We start from the raw sequence: 21,682 nt of genomic DNA, 5'->3' as shown, positions 1-21,682 counted from the left end.
TTCTCTAGAGGGAAGCACAATCTTAATCTACATAATAAAACTTATTTAAGACCTGTTTGTTATACAGAATGGAAGATACCAATAAAGAGTCCAGAACATGAACAAACAAATCATTAAAGGTGTTATTTCTGTAATATACAGAGAGGTGAAATTCCAAATAGGAACGGCTACTGCACTTCTTGAATGATAACGTTGCAGGTGGTTGGTTTAAATTTCACATTTATTAAATTTGTGGTTCTCTTAAGACTCCATATCACGTTGAGAAGGCATAGGCTTTATTGATATGTAAATAGGTGTGTGTAGGTTATGAACGCAGATGTGCTATGGATTTCCAAGTGTAAATTAAAAGTTCAGAGAACTTAAAGGAAATGGGGCAAAATACATTAGTTTAAGTATAAAAACATAAATAACTCACAACATGCAATGCATACAAATGGCTCCCACTATCCCAGGTAACACAGGTAGCTTAGAACCATGGAAAAACACAGATTTTATAAAATGCATGTGCAATGTTAGGAGCAGAAGTGTTCAGGCAACCCTAAACATGAAATAATTACCCACAGAGGACCTACACTGCTTTAAGTCTGTATGACAGTTAGTCTAGAAAATGAATTATTTACCCATGTATAACTGAGCGCCAGCAATACCCACATTCTAAATTATAACAAAAATTAACGAGTAAGTTTTTCAAGGATGCCTGAAAGACAATATTGAGGTGGAAAACAAAACAGAGTCAAGAGATCACAAGAGCTATGTGATACTATTTCTTTATGAAGACCAAATATCCAAAAGCTATTAGGCTTTTTACATAGAAAAAACAGATTATGGGACAAAAAATAAAGTAGTTAGATATTAGATAATTACAAATTTACCAAAGTTTCTTGTGTAACCATATTTCTGTCCTCTAGTGAATTCATCTAGGGGCAAAATATATATGAACATGCCACTAAGTTATCATAAGGAACACACATGGGTGCATTGGTAATCACTTGTCAGGTGTTCTCTAATGACTGACTGCTTGTTTTACAAGAGTAATTTTAATCAATGGACTTATTTATTTGGAGACCTGAAAATAGATTATTTTTCTAAAAAGCTGTCCTGAAACGAAAAAGACAAAGTTAAAGACAAAGTTATGTGCTGTTGCAGCAAACCTCCTCCACGAACAAAGTCTGAAGCCTGAGTTTGTCATGGCAGACCTGTCATGCTTTTTGAGCTAGTAACTGGAGAAGATCATACCTGTTGAATGTGATCACCATTATGTGGTTCTTTGCCTCATTTCTAGATAGAGAATGGATGTTACTCAGGGCTGTGTAGACACTGAGACTGTTGTCTGCTGGAGCTTGGATCAATTTACTGCAGAAGCTGGATAATGAGCTATTTCAACATTAAAACACTTTCTTCAGTAGGAGATATTATAAAGTAACTCCTCAGAGATCACAGAATCATAGAATCATAGGGTTGGCAGGGACCTCTGGAGATCACCCAGTCCCACCCCCTGCCAGAGCAGGGTCACCCAGAGCAGGGGGCACAGGAACGCGTCCAGGCAGGGTTGGAATGTCCCCAGAGTTGGAGACTCCACCACCTCTCTGGGCAGCCTGTGCCAGGGCTCTGCCACCCTCACAGCAAAGAAGTTCCTCCTCATGTTGAGGTGGAACTTTCCATGCTCAAGTTTGTGCCCGTTGCCCCTTGTCCTGTCCCTGGGCACCACTGAAAAGAGCCTGGCCCCATCCTCCTGACCCCCACCCTTTCAGTATTTATAAGTGTTGATAAGGTCCCTCCTCATCCATCTTTCTTCCAGACTGAAGAGACCCAAATCTGTCAGCCTTTCCTCATAAGAGCGGTGTTCCAGTCCCCTCAGCATCTTCATAGTCCTTACTACAAAGGTGCAGCCTGGTACAGCCTACTAACAGCTGAAGTTGTCATGGATCTAAAGGGTTTAATAGAACCGTAGAATTGTCTAGGTTGGAAGGGACCTTTAAGATCATTGAGTCCAACGATTACCCAAACCACCACTAAACCATGTCCCTCAGCACCACGTCTACCCATCCTTTAAACACCTCCAGGGATGCTGACTCAACAACTTCCCTGGGCAGCCCGCAGGCTGTGGAATTGTGCAGATCAGTGAAAAATCACTGGTTCAGTAATCTGGATTTTACACCACCATTCTAGGAATGTACAAAGAGAGCAAAGTCAATTTAATCTGGTAGTCATCAAATTTGCACCAGCCATGACTTGAGTGGCTCCTTGTCAGCTTAGGTATAGTTGTCTACGAAATTTAGACATACAGTCTTAATTCAGATGATCACTTTATGTCATTAGTACTTGGCAATTGCCAGTTCTTCCTGAGACACTTGCTATAGAAACACTTCTCCAGGAAAAAGAAAAAAGGGTTTGGATTTATTTTTGTTTGTTTGCACGATTCACAGAATCACACAGAATCACAGAATGGTTTGGGTTGGAAGGGACCTTAAAGATCACCCAGTGCCACCCCCTGCCATGGGCAGAGACACCTCCCACCAGCCCAGGTTGCTCCAAGCCCCGTCCAACCTGGCCTTGAACCCCTCCAGGGATGGGGCAGCCACAGCTTCTCTGGGCAACCTGGGCCAGGGGCTCACCACCCTCCCAGCAAAGAATTTCTTCCTGATATCCAATCCAAATCTCCCCTCTTTCAGTTTGAGGCCTTTACCCCATGTCCTTCATTACACTCCCTGATAAAGAGCCCCTCCCCATCCCTCCTGGAGCCCCCTTTAGGGACTGAAGGGCCGCTATAAGGTCTCCCTGGAGCCTTCTTTTCTCCAGGCTGAACAACCCCAACTCTCCCAGCCTGCCCTCACAGCAGAGGGGCTCCAGCCCTTTGATCAATCTTCGTGGCCTCCGCTGGCCCTGCTCCAACAGGTCCATTTCCTTCTTGTGCTGAGGGCTCCAGAGCTGGACGCAGTGCTCCAGGTGGGATCTCACCAGAGCAGAGGAGAGGGGCAGAATCACCTCCCTCAACCTGCTGACCTCCTTGCTTTTTAGACTGTTTTTTGTCATCTCTATATCATTGTTTCACTTGCTGCAATAACAGCTAACATTATTTAAAAGATGGGTAGGTGTGGTGCTTAGAGATATGGTTTAGTGATGGGTTTTGTCAGACTTAGGTTGATGGTTGGACTCGATGATCTGAAAGGTCCCTTCCAACCTGGGCAATTCTATGATTCTATGAAATGCTGTTGCTAGAGAGAAGTCATGTGGTTCCTTCATCATTTTACTGATGAGTATTCTGAGGCCCTCAGTGATGCCCAACCTGTTCAAGACCTTGCATGCTTTTCTTGTACTGCCTGCCTGGCAGCGTCAGTCAGTTTAGTCTGCTTCCCAAGTCTTGGTGTCCACAGCCAGAGGAAAAAGCAAGCTCAACCTTTCACATTTCCCAGGCCTTACTCTTGAAATAGTTTTAGAGCTTCTCCTTCCACTCATACCACTGTTTAAAATATGGACAGTTATTACAAAGAAGCAGCTTTGCACCAGCCAGGACCTCCTTGAGATCTATACGCTCGCTTAGAAATCTCCCCATAGCCATCAAGTTGCTCTCCCATTTCATGCCTAATTGGGCAATGGGTCTAATTCCTCAGTCTTGCGACTGTTGCCTTGGAAGTTTCAATAGTGTCTGTCACTAAAAATGATTGCACGTATTTTTAAGGAGTTCCACAAAATAGTTTTGTATCAGCATATAATTGGTATCTTACCGTAGATAAGACTCAGTAGTATTTTGTGAAGACCTCCCAGCTGAGAGGGAAATGGAATATTTCAGTCAGAGGAAGCTAATTGGAAGAAGCCAGCCTCATGCCTACCCTGCACTGCTGTGAGGATGTAGAGATGAATTAGAGAACATCCATTCGCCACCGTGCATATTTCCAGAACAAATAGCTTTGTTGCCTGTGGTGTCTACAAAAGCCCTCTCCTGGAATAAAGCAATATCTACGGGACACTGTTTGTCAGGACAGCAGTCACTAAAAGGCAGGGCTATGTCTGAATGCCTGTCTTTTCCCAAAATTCTCTCTCTCCTGTCTTTCTCCAGTTTCATTACTATTAATGCTATCTCAGTTTTGCCCTGCTTCTGATGTTATTAACTGCCTTTCCAAAGTAGCAAGATGTCAAGATTTGGAGCACTCTGAACTGGATACTGAATAAATGTAATTAGAGGTATTCCATGCCATGAAGTCTCCCATTTAAGCCTGTTTAGTAAAAAGGGTAAAATGTTAAATGAGAATTAGGTGTAAGCATTAATGATAATGCATAGTTACCTAGTTTCTGCTATCCAATCAATTCATTTCTTTACGTACAATAATTTCCTTTTAAGCTAAAGAGGACAGCTTTTGCCTATTCAGAAAGGTCTGTTGTCCACAACAGACTTTAATTCTGATTTTTGACGACCTTTGTAGGAGCACTTAACACGGTCAGATTGCAGAAGTCACGCAGCACAGAGCCCACACTGCGGCCAGCAAATCTGGTTCCTGTTGCCGTCATTGATTGAGGCCAAACGTAAGTGTGAGATGTTACTGGATCAACAAGCAGTGACAAAGAGCCAGGACATAAAATACGCAAGGAAAACATTGCAGCTTTACGGACCCATACTCCCCAAAATGAAATTAATCTTAAATCAATTTTAGAACAAACAGAACTTTTTTAAGAATATAGAACTATTGTTCTATTAAGAAAACCCAAAGAAAGCAGCAATCTATTTCACAAGTGCTCCTGATTTTACACACCTTACCATGTAAAACTGATCAGGTCTTTCAAGTGTCTTTCATTTTTCTTCAATTAAGGGTTTAAGTTTAAAGTAAGCAGTCTTGATAAATTAATGGTGTGTTATTTAGCAATCTTAGTTATACAGCTCTTATTATTACTGTAATTTTATTGAACAAGTGTGAATGTTGCCAAAGTCTCTATTCAGCATAAGTGATGTTGCCAACATGATGTTCCTTTTGTACCCTGAAGGTCAGTTAATAGGATCACTAAATTGCCAACAAACCGAGCCCTGCTATTTCTCGGTAAGGATTGAGGGACAAGTTCAATTTCAGACAGACATTAGCTTGCATTCAGATACTCTAAAAGACATCGTATATGGAGAGAGGTTTGGGTAAGAAAAACATCCACATAAAATATTGTGCAAAGGTTCAGCTTTTATTCAGGCTAGTTATTCTGTCTTGTCAGCTCCACATTGGTAAAGATTATGAATACACTCTTGCTAAGAAAGACGAAATTGCCCTGGTGCTACCCAGTGGGTTCCTGCTGCATTAATTTGGCAGGGAGAGAAGGGAGGAAGGGGCATAAAGAATTTCTTTTTTTAACATGACTGTTTACAGATTATTCCAGAACCAGGTGTGTTGTGAATTTAAAGGATAATAACCAGTTTGGAATAACTCCCCATATGGACATTCCTATTTCAGAGTAAGTGAGGGTTTTTATTCTGGGTTAGCTTATTTCACTTGCAAAGTTTATCCTATTCAGAATAAGTGTTTCCCAGAAGGGGAACTTTTTCACAAAAAGTATTTCAGCCAGTTTCACCGCATAGACAGAAATTCACTTTATGTGACTATACGAAAAGTTAATTATGTACAATAGATTTTGATAAAATAGCAAAGAATATTCTAAACTCCAGCGTTGCATTATTAGTATGGCTCGGAGCATGTGTGCCTCGTTTGTCAGAGTGCCGTGCCTGCCATCACAGGCAATCCCTGTAGCCATGTTTTAAGCCTTATGACCACAACTAGTCTTCAAAGGTGAAATACAAAGCAAAGAAAAATTGTTTTTACCCTTCATCACTTCTTTATGACCTGAAATGACTATACCAGCGGCAGAGGAAAAAGTCTGTTTTATTCTTAAAATAATATTTTTAGCATTTTTGAAGCGCTGGTGCCTCACAGCCCTTTTGTCGATGCGGCGTTGTAACAAGATCTTTGGAGATTTGTAAGATGCGGTGGTCCCCCGTTTTTATTTTAAGTGGTCTGATATTTTATACGCATTATGAAAAAAAAAGAGGAATTAAAAGGAGGAAAAACTGCATTTCAGATTAGACCCTACAGCAGCCATCAGCTTTAGGGTTACCCATGATGCTGCTGAAGTCTTTAGGAAAAAAAAAGTGCCTTCCTCCTATTCAAAGGGTATGAGCTATGTCCGTAAGAGCATCTCTGAGAAGATGTGGTGGGAACAGGGATGGCTGCAGCTCAGATTCCAGCCTCAGCAAGAACTTGCCAGGGTCCTTCATCAGGCAGAGGAAAGAGTTCCCTTGGACTTCCAGTGCAAGAAGCAAACAGAAAAAATGAGGGATTATTTCTGTAGAGCTAAGGAAATATTAACCATACCTTCTATATAAAAAACATCGTTACAGTAGCCACCTAACTCAGCTATTTTTAGTCCTTAAGCAAGAGCTTTTACTGAAAAGAAAAACATTTAATATTTCGAAAATCTGAATGTCAGAAGGGGCTTACTTTGAAAATGAAATTTTACTATATTTATCAGAAATGAATATTGCATTCTTTGTCATTTTCTCTTCCCAGTTCACTGTTCAGATAGTCCTTTGAGCGCTGCCTGTGAATAATTCTTTTAAATAAAAAGACGCTTCTCAAAACTTTAAGAGCTGCTAAGAAGTTTCTCTCTAACGCATCTTTTAAGCTGTAACATACGCTGGACGTCATGTTAGGATTTGCGAGGGCAATAAAGCTAATGCTTGGGGATAATGGCCAAGAACACTCATCGTGGAGCAACTCACAGGCTACTGCAGACCTATGGCCTATACCTGTCCTTTTTCATACATTTTGGGTGGTTTAATGCCAGGACTAGCTAGAACACAAGCATCAAAGCAGAGAAAAGGTCCTTGAGCGGCACCAATGTGGCCAGGCTGAGTCTGGCTCCAAATGGTCGACGGAAGCCGAGCGCGGGTGTCTGCTGAGCACGTGCCCCAGGTCGCATTGCTTTCAGAGTGAGTTTTATCCTTTTAAAACAGCTCCTGGTTTGTCATTCCGGTTTATGCCTCCGCAGGACCGAGATGCGCCCTCCTTGTTTTGTGACACTGACATTTGCAGATATTGTTGCTCGTCTTACGCCTGTGTGAACAATTGCTGCCTGGATGGGGTGACTAGACAATAACAGGGGAACGTTCTTTAGTTTAAAACTCCTACTCAAGATATATATTCCCGAGCTTTCTAGTCCTGTCAGTTATAACTAAGCCATTAAGTTAATCATGTTGAATTCAGAAAAAGGTGCTACCCGAAACCTGTCAAAGTAATTATTCTTCTTTATCCTCTGAGGTAGGAGTGCTCTGTGTCAAATAAACATTTTTTAAGTGTTCCACCATAACTTTCTCCTCATCTTCAAGATCTGCACCTTCTTTCATCTCCCACCTGAAAGAAAAATAACTTTTAATTAATTTACATATCTTCAACCAGTCTTGCTAGAGCAAGCAAGTCAGTACAAAACTCATTACTATCAATTAATTGCCCCCCGCCAGCAGGAAGGTACACCAGTTGAGATTGCTGGACCATACAAAATACAACCACCAAAAATCTTGCCCCACACAACTGGCACGGCTGTGAGGCACTTTTGACTCAAATTGTCAAAACTACCACAAAATCTTACTTATATTTATTATGATAGTACTTTCTTTTTCTGCTTTATATGATGCACGTCGTAGCGTCATATAAAGCCTTGTAAAATGAGCAGAGAAAAGTGGAAGAGCTAACAAGCTCTCAACACTCCGTCAGTTTCCAGTGAAAACTCACACGGTCCTTGACGTCCAACCCAAATATTTAATGTGAATGGTCATCATTCCCTTGCAGTGACAATATTGTGTTACAAAATGCCACAGAACTGACGGGCTATTTGTTCCTTTAACCATCAGGTACACCTGTCACACCAAGAAATAAACAACATATCAGATGCCTCCCTTCCTCCATGTGAATACTCAATTCTAGTTTAGGATAAAGTCCTATTTACCATTACAACTGAAAAATTGAAAAAGTAAAAGAATATGGAGATGATTTTGATTTTCTGTAGTAGCTAATTAAATATAAACCCTTAAGAGTCACACAGTATTCCCTTGCAGAAAATCAGGATAATAAATGCAGAAATACTGCTGATACATAGCCTGTTAAACTTCGTATCACTCTAATTATGCCTACATAATGCTCAGTAAAGTGGGTCTATCTCTTTTACAAATTTTGAGGATATTTAAGAGTTTGATATCCCTTTAATATTAATCTCTTTCTGTTCTAAGTAGATAACAAAGCGTAGGCTCCCAGTTCAGACCAGCTGAAGACCAAAGGTAAAGCATGAATATTGAATACAGAAATCATATTCTCCAGTATTAAATCCAGTAGATTATAAGTGAGCCATAGGATGATCCTGTAAAGTAGGAGCCATGTAGAGGAGCAGCAGAACAAAACCTGCTTTAGGAAACCCATGTCAGGAGCAATACTTCAATCCTGTCCCCATACTTGTTTGGTCCTCATCCCAACTGTGAAAAGCAGATGCCATATACATGTTTGGAGTGGTGAATAAATCAAATATGATACAGAACGGTGGGAAGAGCATGTTGCATTCATCATATTTGCAAAAAGAGGACAATCGTCACTGGCAGTAGAGCATGGCATGCACTCTTTAGAATCACAGAATGCGTTGGGTTGGAAGGGACCTTTAAAGGCCATCTAGTCCAACCCCCCTGCAGTCAGCAGGGACATCTTCAACTAGATCAGGTTGCTCAGAGCCTCATCCAGCCTGGCCTTGAATGTCTCCAGGGATGGGGCCTCCCCCACCTCTCTGGGCAACTTCGGCCAGTGTCTCACCACCCTCAGTGTAAAGAACTTCTTCCTCATGGCTAATCTAACCCTGCCCTGCTCGAGTTTAAACCATTGCCCCTCGTCCTGTCGCTACATGCCCTTGCCAACATGAACTGTACATAGAACTGTATTTAAGAGCTTACTAAAACCAGAAAAAGAACAAGTGCTCTGTAGTAAAATCTGATCGTTAAAATACAGTTAGGAAAAATATATTCAATGAACATGTATAAATTAGCATATATCCATCATACCTCTACCTTAAAAACTGAATCTGACAACCCACATTACTGCCTGGCGTGAAGAAGTATCAGAACAAGCAAAGCATACTATGAATAAAATTATAAACACCGAATGTCCACGATCAAAGTTTTGCAATAATTAACTTCCTATTAGTCCACTCATGTATGACTACCAGCGTACTTAACCTTATTTGAATCCTAACATTAGGTACAATTAATGGCTGTTATATCTGTCTGCTTTATTCTCTGGTTTATGATATGTTGATAAAATCTGGCTGTATCAGCCCTCAGCTCAGTTACTTTTGCAAACATCCCAGGTGAAGGCTGTTACAGAGGGTGACTGGTTTCCCTTTTTCCTTTTGCTAATGTACCAAGGAGCCTCCTCAAACCTAGGGAGAAGTCGTGCAAGCCTTAATTTGAATTTATGGTCCTCAGAGTCATTCCAAAACACCACTTTACCAGTCCAATTGATTCATTTTAATTAATTTGATTTGTTGCATTATTTTTGAGTAGAGGAGCTGTTTGCTCAGAAGGGTGACAACTGAAAATGCTAAATGGAACACATTCAAAACAGTTATTGCTGGAGGTATAACACAGAAATCTAACAGTCTTGGCTAATGGAAGCTTAACAATAAATCAGCAGATTCCTTTTAAAGACAGTGACTTCATACTTGTCAGCACATTTCATTGAATCTTTAACGTTAGTGTTGGTAAAAATCTTCAATGTCATCCAGTTTGGACATTCTTTAGTGTTCACTTTATAACAAGTTATTACTAATACATTACATTATCATTTTATCAAAAAGTAGTCTATTTTTAAAGCATTTAAGCAGGTCCAATGAGGATAAGAATGTCTTCTATGCATTTGCTTAACAGTATCCATGAATTAAAGATCTATGAAATGAGCTTGACAAACACCCGGTCCCTCATCTAATTTAGAAATTTTTCCACACTTATGCTTAAAGTCTGGGGACAATATTGTTTTTTAAAAGACTACTGGACAGTAGGCAAGAAGACCACAATGTATCCGCGCTGTTCTAAATGGGCTGTGAAATCAGGTGTTTGTGTTCAAGTGGAAAAAAAGTCGACATTTACTATTCAAAAATTTGTCCAAAATGGAGCATGTTTTTACTAGCATATCTACAACGTGTGATAATTGTTTTGGCAATAGTAATTGGTACAAATCCAACTAGCCAGTTCAAGTAATGTGAATGTGAATGAAATTACCAGCACGAATTACTTGCAAAATGCAAGCTTCATCAGCTGAACAGCCAACCTGCGCACCTCTGTGGTTTCAAATTATTAGTAATGTAACTCTTAGAGAAAATTTCCAAATAGATAGGTGGCATATATTTTTTTTTCCTCTGGCTTTATCTTAGACTATTAAATAAAATCAGCATTTCTAAAGGCTAATGGAATTATTTGAACCAATCCATCATATCACTATCTACATTTTGCTTAGCGCTCCTATAACCATAGGAAGATGACTCCGAGAGTCCAGAAAGCTCAACTTTCAATATATTCTTCATATTTAAAAGAAATCATATGTTTAGAATAAAATTCCATCACCTTTCTAATCTGTAGGGTAGTGTTGCATGTTTTCAGGCCAATAGGCCAATATTACTTATGTACTTACAGAATTAAACATTTGAAATATGTTTTCAAAATATGCTGAGATGTCAAATAATGTGAATGATAATGCAGATGCGTTCACCTGAAGTGAACTACCTAAAAACTTTTCTCTGTATGCCGTTCCTTTCTGTGTTGCATGTGGTTGATCAAAGGAAAAAAAACCCAAAACCCTAACAGTATATTTTTCAGATAGATCCAGCAAAACACGTCAGCACACATAAATACAGAAATCACTGAAGTTTTCTGCTGGTCAGCCAAGACCTCGGATCATGAGGTCAAAGAGGATAACAAGCACTGGGAGGGCTTCTGTTTCTCCTCATAAATATGAGGCAAGAGAGGAAGAAGTCTTGGCTTGCACATCCACAAGCTAACAGAGTGCAAGAGGAGAAGGATTCAGTGCCCCAGGAAGATCTAGCGATTCCAGCTCAGGTTTCCTTATCACTGTATCCACGTGCTATTCTTGCATATAATTAGCATCAATACATCCATTAATATAAATGGGTATATAGGACTACGTTTTGTGATACTTTTGTCTTTCCACTATAGTGAAATATAAAAGGTAAAGGAACAGTAAACATCTTTGCAAAGATGCAGAGGAAAATATTCTTCTCTGCATCTTTTAAAAAGGATACCGGACATTTTAGCAGGGCTGGATTGCATACATGGTGATACATTTGCTGCTGTGATTTTCTATTGCAATAGTGCATATATTTTGTAAAAAAAAGACCTATTCCCATGAAGGCACCTTTTGAGAACCATAATAGATACTCCATATTACATTTAGGTGCTTGTTACAGATCAAAAGGAAGTATAGGCAGTTGACACCAAAGCAGTAGTATATAAAATCAGAAATAAACCACATACAGTAGTACGCGTATAGGGATTGGAAGACCCAGGGAACTGGAAGACCTGGGGAGCTACCGGGTGGTCATCTCTGTGCCCAGCAAGGTCACAGAGCAGATCCTCCTGGAAACTCTGCTAAGGCACATGGAAAGTAAGGAGATGATCAGTGACAGACAGTGTGTTGTCACTAAGGGTAAATCGTGTCTGACAAATTGTGTGGCCTCCATGATGGGGTTACAGCATTGGTGGATAAGGGAAGAGCAACTGACATCATCTAACTTGACTTGTGCAAAGCATTTGACACTGTCCTGCATGAGAGACATGGATTTGACTGATGGACCACTTGCAGGATAAGGAATTGGCTGGATGGCCACACTCAGAGTTGCTGTCAATGGCTCAATGTCCAAGTAGCAACCAGTGACGAGGGGTCTTCCTCAGGGGTTGGTACTGGGACCAGTACAATTTAATATCCTTGCTGTTGACGTGGATGTTGGGATTGAGTACACCCTCAGCCTCATTAGCCAACAACAAGCTGTGTGGTGCGGTCGACACTCTGGAGGGAAGGGATGCCATCCAGAGGGAGCTGGACAGACTTGATAGGTGAGCCCATGCCAACCTTATAAAGTTCAACAAGGCCAAGTGCAAGGTCCTGCACGTGGGTCGGGGCAATCCCAAGCACAAATACAGGCTGGGCAGAGAATGGATGGAGAGCAGTCCTGAGGAGAAGGACTTGGGACTTTGGGGTGTTGATTGATGAGAAGCTCAACATAAGCTGGCAACGTGTGCTTGCAGCCTAGAAAATCCAACCACATCCTGGGATGCATCGAAAGAACCATGGCCAGCAGGTTGAGGGAAGTGATTCTGCCCCTCTGCTCCCGTCTGGTGAGACCCCACCTGGAGTACTGTGTCCAGCTTTGGAGCCCTCAGCACAAGAAGGACATGGACCTGTTGGGGCAGGGCCAGAGGAGGCCACAAAGATGATCAAAGATGCTGGGAGGGCTGGAGCCCCTCTGCTGGGAGGACAGGCTGAGAGAGCTGGGGGGGTTCAGCCTGGAGAAGAGAAGGCTCCGAGGAGACCTTCCAGCCCTTTCCAGTCCCTAAAGGGGCTCCAGGAAAGCTGGGGAGGGACTCTGGAGCAGGGAGGGGAGCCATGGGACGATGGGGGAGGGTTTTACACTGAAAGGGGGAGATTGAGATGAGATCGGAGGCAGAAGTTCTTCGGTGTGAGGGCGGTGAGCCCCTGGCCCAGGTTGCCCAGAGAAGCTGTGGCTGCCCCATCCCTGGAGGGGTTCAAGGCCAGGTTGGACGGGGCTTGGAGCAACCTGGGCTGGTGGGAGGTGTCCCTGCCCAGGGCAGGGGGTGGCACTGGGTGGGCTTTAAGGTCCCCTCCAACTCTAATCATTCTACTATTCTATGATTACCAAAAGTGACACAGATTTTACCTGTAGCAGATTGCCAGATTTTAAGAAGTTTCATTAACAAGTTTACTTTAATAGATACTCTTTGATTAATTACTAAATTTTTTTATTATAGTTCATTAGTTATAACACATGTGTAAAGATTAGAGGGAAAAATATGTAAAAAATTATAAGGAAGAATAAACATGAACAAAATTGAAATAAAATGTAAGAATACTTTTCACCTCATATGCATTTTGAATTTTGAAAAATCTCCTTATTTGTATTATTTGAGGGACTAATTATGCCCTTTTTTAAAACTTATACAAAACAATGTCTAAAAAGTGAACAGTTCACAGAAAGGATCATCCTAATATAATATTTTACGTATTGCTAATAGTGCTTATGTAGTATTTTGATATCTATTGAATTTCCTAATGTCTTGAAAAACATTACACCGCACATAACTCTACGGAATTAAGAAAAAAAAGAAACCAATGACACCATTGTTATTTCCTATGGAAAAGCTAATATGTTTTTGTTGGCAAATAATGAAACATTAACTGTACAGCTGTACATGAGGTGGCTGAAAATACGCATTTCCTTATTAACAGATATATGTAATAGTTGCTATGTATCAAAAAATAGCAATGTATTTGATGCTGAGCTAAGAAGATGACATAATTCACATCTAATCTAAATCAGACACAGACAGTGCCATTCAAACATCCTAACATGGGTAAATATTCAGACTTCAAGCACCGCAAGCTCTTAAGCTTATCTATTTTTAATGTGGTGAATTACCACTGGAAAGCTTTACAGACACACTATTTTCAAGTGCAGCTTTGATAAAAAGAGTGAGCACAAGTAGAGAAGGTCTTTTTTTTTTTTGCCAAGTATTATGAAAGAAGGAAAGAGTGGGAAAAGAACACAAAAAAGGTGCTTAAACTTAGCTTATGTTCCCTTTTATCTCTATGTGATTTAAGAATTGTTTCATGTAATTTACATGAAAACATTTTCCACATATTCATCCTCAATTTCTTCCACAAACTGTTTTGCTGTAATTTTCTAACTTCTGTCTAAATGCACTTATTTGTAAATAACGCTATAAACTGAAGGAGGCAAAAGAAAGCAATAGTTTGTGCATAAACAACTAATTGATGCAATTTTGCGAAATTGAGATGAAATTCATCCCATTGTTTAATAGGTGCAGATTTTCCGCACGGGACTTAACCCTAATATGAGCTGCCAGCTGTGGCCTATTCTCGTATGTCGTGTGCTTGCAGCTGTGGAGCCCTCCCGGCTCAGTCGGTCCTGGGGTCCGTCTCTGTTTCAAGTGTATTTTTCACATGCAAGTGCTTTCTGTAGCCTTTTAAACTTGAGCAGACGTGAAACGATCAATTTCATTTTCTTAAAAAAGGTCTTCATACATGTCCTTACATGTGCTCCTTGTAGAATCGTTATGGTAAATATTATTAGCGGCTTGATGAAGATGAGACAGACCCTTTTTTTGCCAGCCGTTGACAGAGAAATAAGAACGTGACAAAGCAGGCATGGAGCAGAGACAGGTGTTTGGGTGTTTTGATGTTTTAGTTTTTGCCTTTTGGAACCTCCACACCAGTTACAAGCCATCATCACGCATCCTACTCTCATACCTGTGCAGGACCGTCACTGAATTCAAACACCCTTGTTTGAAACAGCCGTTATCCCTTTGTACGACATTACATTGGCATATTTATATTCCATTTATACCATATATAGATAGAAAATATGTAGACTTTGGAATTTTTCTATAGATCTTGAGATTTCTTATGATAAGCCAATACATTTAAATTTAAATTTACAGGTAAATGCATATTTTAAACCAAACTAATCTTATACACTTAAATGTATTAGAATACTGCCAATAAAGTCAGTAGTGTTCTCTACACTGAGCTGCAATGGGTAGAGAAATCATGCACTTAAATAAAATGTAGTATCTTGCTACCAGCTCATGGAGCATTTTAACGATTTACCTTTTTGCTTCCCAATGTTCATGAGAGACACAGCTGTGGATTAAGCTCTTGCAGGCAGTGAAACAATTGTTTCATCAATGTCTAGCATGTTATACTTCACCATGAGACACGAGATCTCAGCAGCTGGTACCTTGTTTGCCATTTTTAAGTAATAGAAGAATATACATCTCTGTAAGTTTCACTTCATATTTCAGCTGTAAATGCACTTTTTGTAACATGAGAAATCATAGACCGTGAAATGCATTTTACATCAATGTGGGACGGCCAACTACATCCAATATTTGTCCATAATCTCCAGTTCGGAAAAATCTTTCCATTTCTACGTGGGGTAATGTTTTATTTTTCCAATGGTAGTATTAAATTAAAAGGGAAGTCTCTGGTAGTTTATCAGACTGCTTTTGGTTAAAATAATTTATTAAAGACTCTGACTAACATTTTAACTGCTTAAATATTAGCCATTCAAAAAAGGTCTGCTTTGTTTCAGTCATTTGTGTAGTAATCTTCACAGATTTTTTAATCTCTCTTTAATCTATCTACTGAACACATACTCCCCTGCAGGACATGAAAAAAAGAGGGGGGTGGGCAGCCACCAAATACACAACTACTGCCCTGTTGAACAAGACCCAGAGGAACAATGTGATGCATTTAAAGGTTCTCGTAGAGATATTCACCCTGAAATCACATCAGCTGGGACAACATGTCTATGTCTACCCAATGCAAAACAGTTCACTTGTCTTTCTTCCTCCAAAAGAGACAATATCCCCTCACAGTGGAAAGTTCTATTTCTTTCAGGACGATCTATGTGAAAATCAGTGTCCTTCATCATATTCAGAAATAAATTAAACCTGAAAATTTCAATACAATTTTGCCAAATTCCTCTCTCTTACATATACACAAACACCATGAAAAATGCCCTTCCAGAATTTTCCCAATCAATAAAATGAATTCATTTATTTCCTAGAGGATATGGAGGAAGATGCCGTGAGAATTATTGTTTATGTTTTTAATTATCTATATGCCGCAAGAATGGAAGCGAGGGAAAAAAATGAAAGGAAGACAAAGCTATAAGGGATCAACAGAGTTATGCTCCTACTTCCAAAGAGCAAACCAAAAGAAGAGAGAGACCGTACTTCAACGTGCTGAAGAAATCAGTACATGGGAAACATTTTGGAAAGTATGTCATGAGAAGAGAAGAGAATAGAGCTCTGACTCACAGGTTAACCTGTCCCAGCTATGAAGTTAAGACGTTAGAAGGATATTTAAGAAGTTTTGAACTGAAATAGAAACTTCACAACCGTTGGACTAAAATGATGAAAGACCCTTTTCCAGGGCGAGAAGACAGCTACAAAGGATGTTGTCAAGGGCAGCGGAAGGCACACAGCAAAAATTTCAGAAGCTTTCCAGCTGCAATAAGAAAGGAGAGGTAATATTTACCCAGCCTCCCTGTTATTGGTGTTTGCTGTCCCACATCCTTGAAAAACGGTGAATCAAGCCTCACAGACACCAAGCCATCAGTTACAGACAGTGGGAACATGCTGTAACAGGATGAAGCTTTCTCTTAGGTCTTTTTTTAATTTAAACTTTTTCGTTCACAATTTACACGGTAGAAAATAGGAATGATCTATATATATCCTCAACATTTCAGTTGGTTCTCTTAAAAAAATCATTAAGTTAAATTTCCATTTTTCAGTGCATTCTTACAACTCCTTCTTAACTGCATAGCTTTAAATAATGGACATTTCAGAGAATTAGGCTCATGCTGTCCCAGCTTTGTTGAAGCTGTCACCGCGTCTTTTTCTGCAGATAGGCCAGTCTGTTAGGTTTCTGATGTCTCTTTAGTTTTATTTTCAGTTTTCTGAGATTTCTTGTTTTATACACAACTTGTATGCTGCTCCTCTGGGTCCAACGCCACATACATCACAGCAATGTTGATGTCATAGTTAGTGTCTCAAAAATCGGAAAGATGCTCTTAATAAAGGTTTGATAACATATTTCAAATATATATGCATATGCTATACGTATATATATACATACATACATACATACATATACTCATGCAAGTAACAGAGTAATGATGCAGGCATCCAAGAGGGCGGATTTTTAGGAAGAATGGGATCGTTAACACTATGTCTAAGCAAAGTGCTTGGAGGTGAATATTCAAAGCATTTCGTATTTTCAATAATTTTAAATGACTTGGTAATCATCCTATGAAATGAATTTAATTATTTTGAGCATTAATGCAATTTTTCAAGAAAATCAAGAGGCCCAACTTCACAAAAAGAAGTATCTTATGATCACAGTGCTGGCAACATTTCCATTCAGTAAATGCAGGTTTTACCTGCATATGATTACGTGGTGGAGCTTAGGAACCAAAAATGCGTTTACTGAAAATATCCTGCTCTTCAGCTCATGCACTACTTGTTCCCTCTCTTCACCCCTCCCCTTTTTATTTCAATTTACAAAGGCTTTCCATAATGAATGTTGAAAACCCAATGTAAATACTTTAAAGGATTAAGCTTTCAAATGTGGTTACTCTGGCATATGTATGTTCCGTAAATACAAACACAAGCTATATCTGCTGAGAAATTATATTTGATAATTTGACAGCTTTGTGGCTTAGGAATATAAAAAATTCATATTTTGTCAACAAGAAACCTCCTCCATTTGTTAAGAAGGGGCTACTATGATAGCATGGAAAGATGAATATTTTGAAAATACAGATTATTATGCGATTAATATAATCCCCTACTTTTCTGAATGCAGGTATTTAAAAAAAAAATTATTTTTCTTTCTTTAAAAGAATCACACTCAATTCGTAACACGCAGAAAAAAAATGTGCAATTTAAGCAGAACATTTAGGGGAGCCAGGAAGCTGCCTTTTATTGGTACCAAAAGGTTTTATTCAAATTTGAGCAAATGATGGGCTGCTGAAAAATAGTACTTCCTTCCGTGTTCACACCAAAGACAAAACCCCTCCTGCCTGGCTGGTGGCCAGAATCCCCCAGTCCCCTGTGAGGACCAGGCATGCCCCATCCTGGGGGGTCGTAGGCACCTAAGGTTGGTGTTCATCTAGAGCAGGGCCACCTGGAGCAGGTTGCTCAGGGCCATATCCCGTTGGAGTATCTCCGAGGACAGAGACTCTATTACTTCCTTGGGCAACCCGGTCCAGAGTTTGACCACCCTTGGAGTAAAAAAGTTTCTTTCTTATGTTTAGACAGAATTTCCTGCATTCGTGTTGCGCCCGTTGCCTCTAGTCCTGCCACTGGGCACCACTGAGAAGCCCATCATGGTTACTCCCTCCATCAGGTGTTCATACCCATGGATAAGGTCCCCCTTGAGCCTTCTCTTCTCCAGGCTGAGCAGTCCCAGCTCTCTCAGCCTCTCCTCGTTTCATCGTATTTCACCATACCATGTGGAGCTACCCCAGATGGCACACAAACACCATGTCTCCTTCACACCTATAGAAATCCTAGCAGGAAGCCTTACCAAAGGAAACATTAGTCCCGTCATTAGCACTGTCCCATATGGCATAGTTGTCCCTCCTCATGCACGCTGCAGCTGCATGTAGCTCTGACTACTATGCGTTTGTGTAACTAAAGATGGTACCGTAGGGTATTTCTACGCGTCACGACAGAGTGTTGTAGATAAATGCCAGCGACAGCACTGAGCGAGCTGCTCCCTGTTCTGCAAGCGACGCCGTTACGTCCGTGTTGTATGGGCTCCAGTGAAGGGGGCCATACCTGCACTGACGGGATCAGGCTTCAAATTGCTCAGATGACCTTCATTTTGGCATTTTACACATTCTAAAGCTTCCACTTGAATAATCTTTGAAGACAGCACATTTATATGCTATCTTAAAAGTAGAGCATGCCTTATGGAAAATGCTGACAACAATCCAATACAGAATATCACAAGATGGCACACAAGCAAAACCACATTACAGGGAATATAATCCAAATGCTATGTACAAGGAAAATAATTATCTTTTGTTAGTATTAAAAGGACACCCATAAATGTTTCACTACAATCCATCTGCCACTGGAATGCACCTATTTCACTCCTGGAAGGCGTATTTCTTGTCACAACTATATGCTTTTCAGTAGTTCTGCCTGTTGAGACTGGGTTCCCTGGGAAGGTGTAGTCAATGAGGGAAGTGTCCCAGGCTTGGTGGCGTGGGAGATGGGGTTCCCTGGGTGTCCTGGCCTCTGTCCCAGCTCACAGCTTCACTACAGGAAAATCCCTTTGTCCAGACAGCAGTGGTCACAGTTCTTCTACCTTGTGTCAAATGCTCCTACTACAAATGCTCTCCTCACGACAAGAAAGACATTGAGGTGCTGGAGCGAGTCCAGAGAAGGGCAATGGAGCTGGTGAGGGGTCTGGAGCACAAGTCCTGTGAGGAGCGGCTGAGGGAGCTGGGGGTGTTCAGCCTGGAGAAGAGGAGGCTGAGGGGAGACCTTCTCGCTCTCTACAGCTCCCTGAAAGGAGGGGGTAGCCGGGGGGGGTCGGGCTCTTCTCCCAAGGAACAGGCGATGGTACAGAGGGAATGGCCTCAAGTTGCACCAGGGGAGGTTTAGGATGGATATTGGGAACAATTTCATCATGGAAAGGGTTGTCAAGCATTGGAAGAGGCTGTGCAGGGAAGTGGTGGAGTCGCCATCCCTGGAGGTATTTAAAAGACAGGTAGATGTGGTGCTGTTGTTTAGTGTGGACTTGGTTAACAGTTGGACCGAATGATCTTAAAGGTCCCTTCCAATCTAGATGATTCTATGATTCTACGATTCTGTACTAGTGAATGAAAGCTCCCTTGACTTCCCAAGGTTTGAATGATCCTGTAGGAACAACATTTAACCACATCACGGGAATCAAATGTACCCTGAGATAAGGAAGGATCTTGCCTTCACATTACTTCATCCATGCAAACTTGTCCCTGTGTAGAAAAGTCAAAGTGATCATAACTTTTGTAATGGCTGAAATACTGAAGTAAACCAACAGGCCCAAATCAGACATCTGCACTGCACACCGGTACTTCTTTTCCCTGTCTGACACTCGCAGGGTAAATGGGGTCCCTCCAGCAAAGAACAGCATGTGAGTAGCGCCTGTATGTCTTTTCCTATGGAAAATAGATGTCTAGTACAACAAATTCTACACGCATTTTTTCAGCTCTGAAGTACCCGTTTGAAAGGAAACTCTGCACTAAATGGAATGATCATTAATGGCTAATACCGAGTCAGGATTAATTCTTTAGTGGTAGAGATTGGGAAAGAATATGCCAAAAATAAAACAAAATAGGAGATGGCAAGGCCAGGATAAATTGGCTGGTTTCCATTGTTAGATACAAAAAAAATGAATTCAACAAGCCTGGAAGCCTAACTGCTGCTTCTTATTTTATTTTCAAAACCTAGTAACTGGTTGTATAACCCTGTCTCGTTCTCCCTGAGGATTACCGGGGCCAGACTGAAAATGCAACAACCAACTGATGCAGAGATACCATCTCAGAGAAGAATAAAATAATCTGTAGATAAAAATCTACATAGCCTAACAAATCAATTTCAGACTAGCCAACAGGTGAATAAACAAATACAGAGGAGGAGATAAAGGTACACAAACAAGATCTCTGTCCAAAGTATGCTTCATTGTTAGTCCTTTAGGTCTTTCACTGCCGTATTGCAACCCTTAGCAGAAAGGTTCATGCAAAATAAATAAATAAACGCAGAAAGAACGCATTTGCTTATGTTTGGAGCTGAAAAACTAGTCATTTTCCCCAGTTCATTCCATGCAAGATAAAATCACCTATATCAGCATAACCCATATTTACATCCAGAAATGAGAACACCACAAACACTAGGAAGAGAAAAGTAAGTGAAAAGAGGACTGAAAATATTGGAAATCAGTCATGCGGACCAACACCTTGCAGGCAGGGTAAGGGAGAGAGCTAGAAGAAACTCCCCCATAGCTCTCAAATAAATTGGCAAAGAGCTTTGCTCTCTCTGCTCAGCTGAGGTCTGCTCCTTAAACTGTTGTTAACTGGAAAAAGATGAATAAACAAAGGTAAATTTCATCTGGTTTTGACCCATTACGACGACTGTTGACTCTACAGAACACCTTTGGTATGTAAAACTGATCTTGAGGAAAGCATCTATAAAAAGTTAGCTTCATAAAACTGTGTATTAAATACATTTTTAAATCATGCTGATTAATTTACTCAACATGTATACACATGGAAATCTTTTAACTGTAAATAGTGTTTACTATGTTTCAAGATACATATTTAGGCTAGTTGCTAAATAGGGGTTTGGTTAAACAGAAATACTACATGATGAAAATGTCTTAATATACCTCATATTTACTATAGCTTTTTTCCACTCCTCCATTCTTTGGGAAGTTAAATGCTGCTGTGCAAATATTGTTTTAAAGATTATGAGGCTCTAGTTTTCAAATTAATCCAGTAGAATAATTGAAATTATAATATTGGCTTTACTAAAGCAAGCAGCGACTGAAGGATTTTCCTCTACTTAATATAAATACTAAAGGAATTGGCCTATTAGATTATTTTTCATTAATCTGCAATACCCAAAACCTTGTGGTACAAAAAGAAAAAACCAAACATGAATATAGTATGACAAAACTTAAATGATCCGAGCACAATATATTTAATATCGATTTTGTATGTCCTCCAGTGAAGATTTAATTAATTTCCTAACAGGCTAGTGAGAATAACATTTGGCAAATTACTTGCTAGA

The 21,682-nt window shown here is 40.3% G+C and overlaps 1 protein-coding gene across 10 annotated transcripts in view; it reads right to left on the bottom strand.

Moving 5' to 3' along the window:
- Window positions 1-255: 255 nt before the first annotated feature.
- The window catches only part of KIAA0825 (KIAA0825 ortholog), a 259,650-nt gene continuing 238,223 nt past the window's right edge, over window positions 256-21,682 (bottom strand). For all 10 annotated transcript variants that reach the window (XM_063319271.1, XM_063319272.1, XM_063319270.1 and 7 more), the window contains one exon: window positions 256-7,382. In XM_063319271.1, coding sequence (XP_063175341.1) covers window positions 7,268-7,382 — 115 coding nt within the window. In that variant the 3' untranslated portion in view covers window positions 256-7,267. The remainder of the gene's footprint in view (window positions 7,383-21,682) is intronic.

Source organism: Chroicocephalus ridibundus, chromosome Z (genome assembly GCF_963924245.1).
Source record: "Chroicocephalus ridibundus chromosome Z, bChrRid1.1, whole genome shotgun sequence".
Classification (NCBI taxonomy): Eukaryota; Metazoa; Chordata; class Aves; order Charadriiformes; family Laridae; genus Chroicocephalus; species Chroicocephalus ridibundus.
This window is presented reverse-complemented; position numbering and strand designations above follow the sequence as displayed.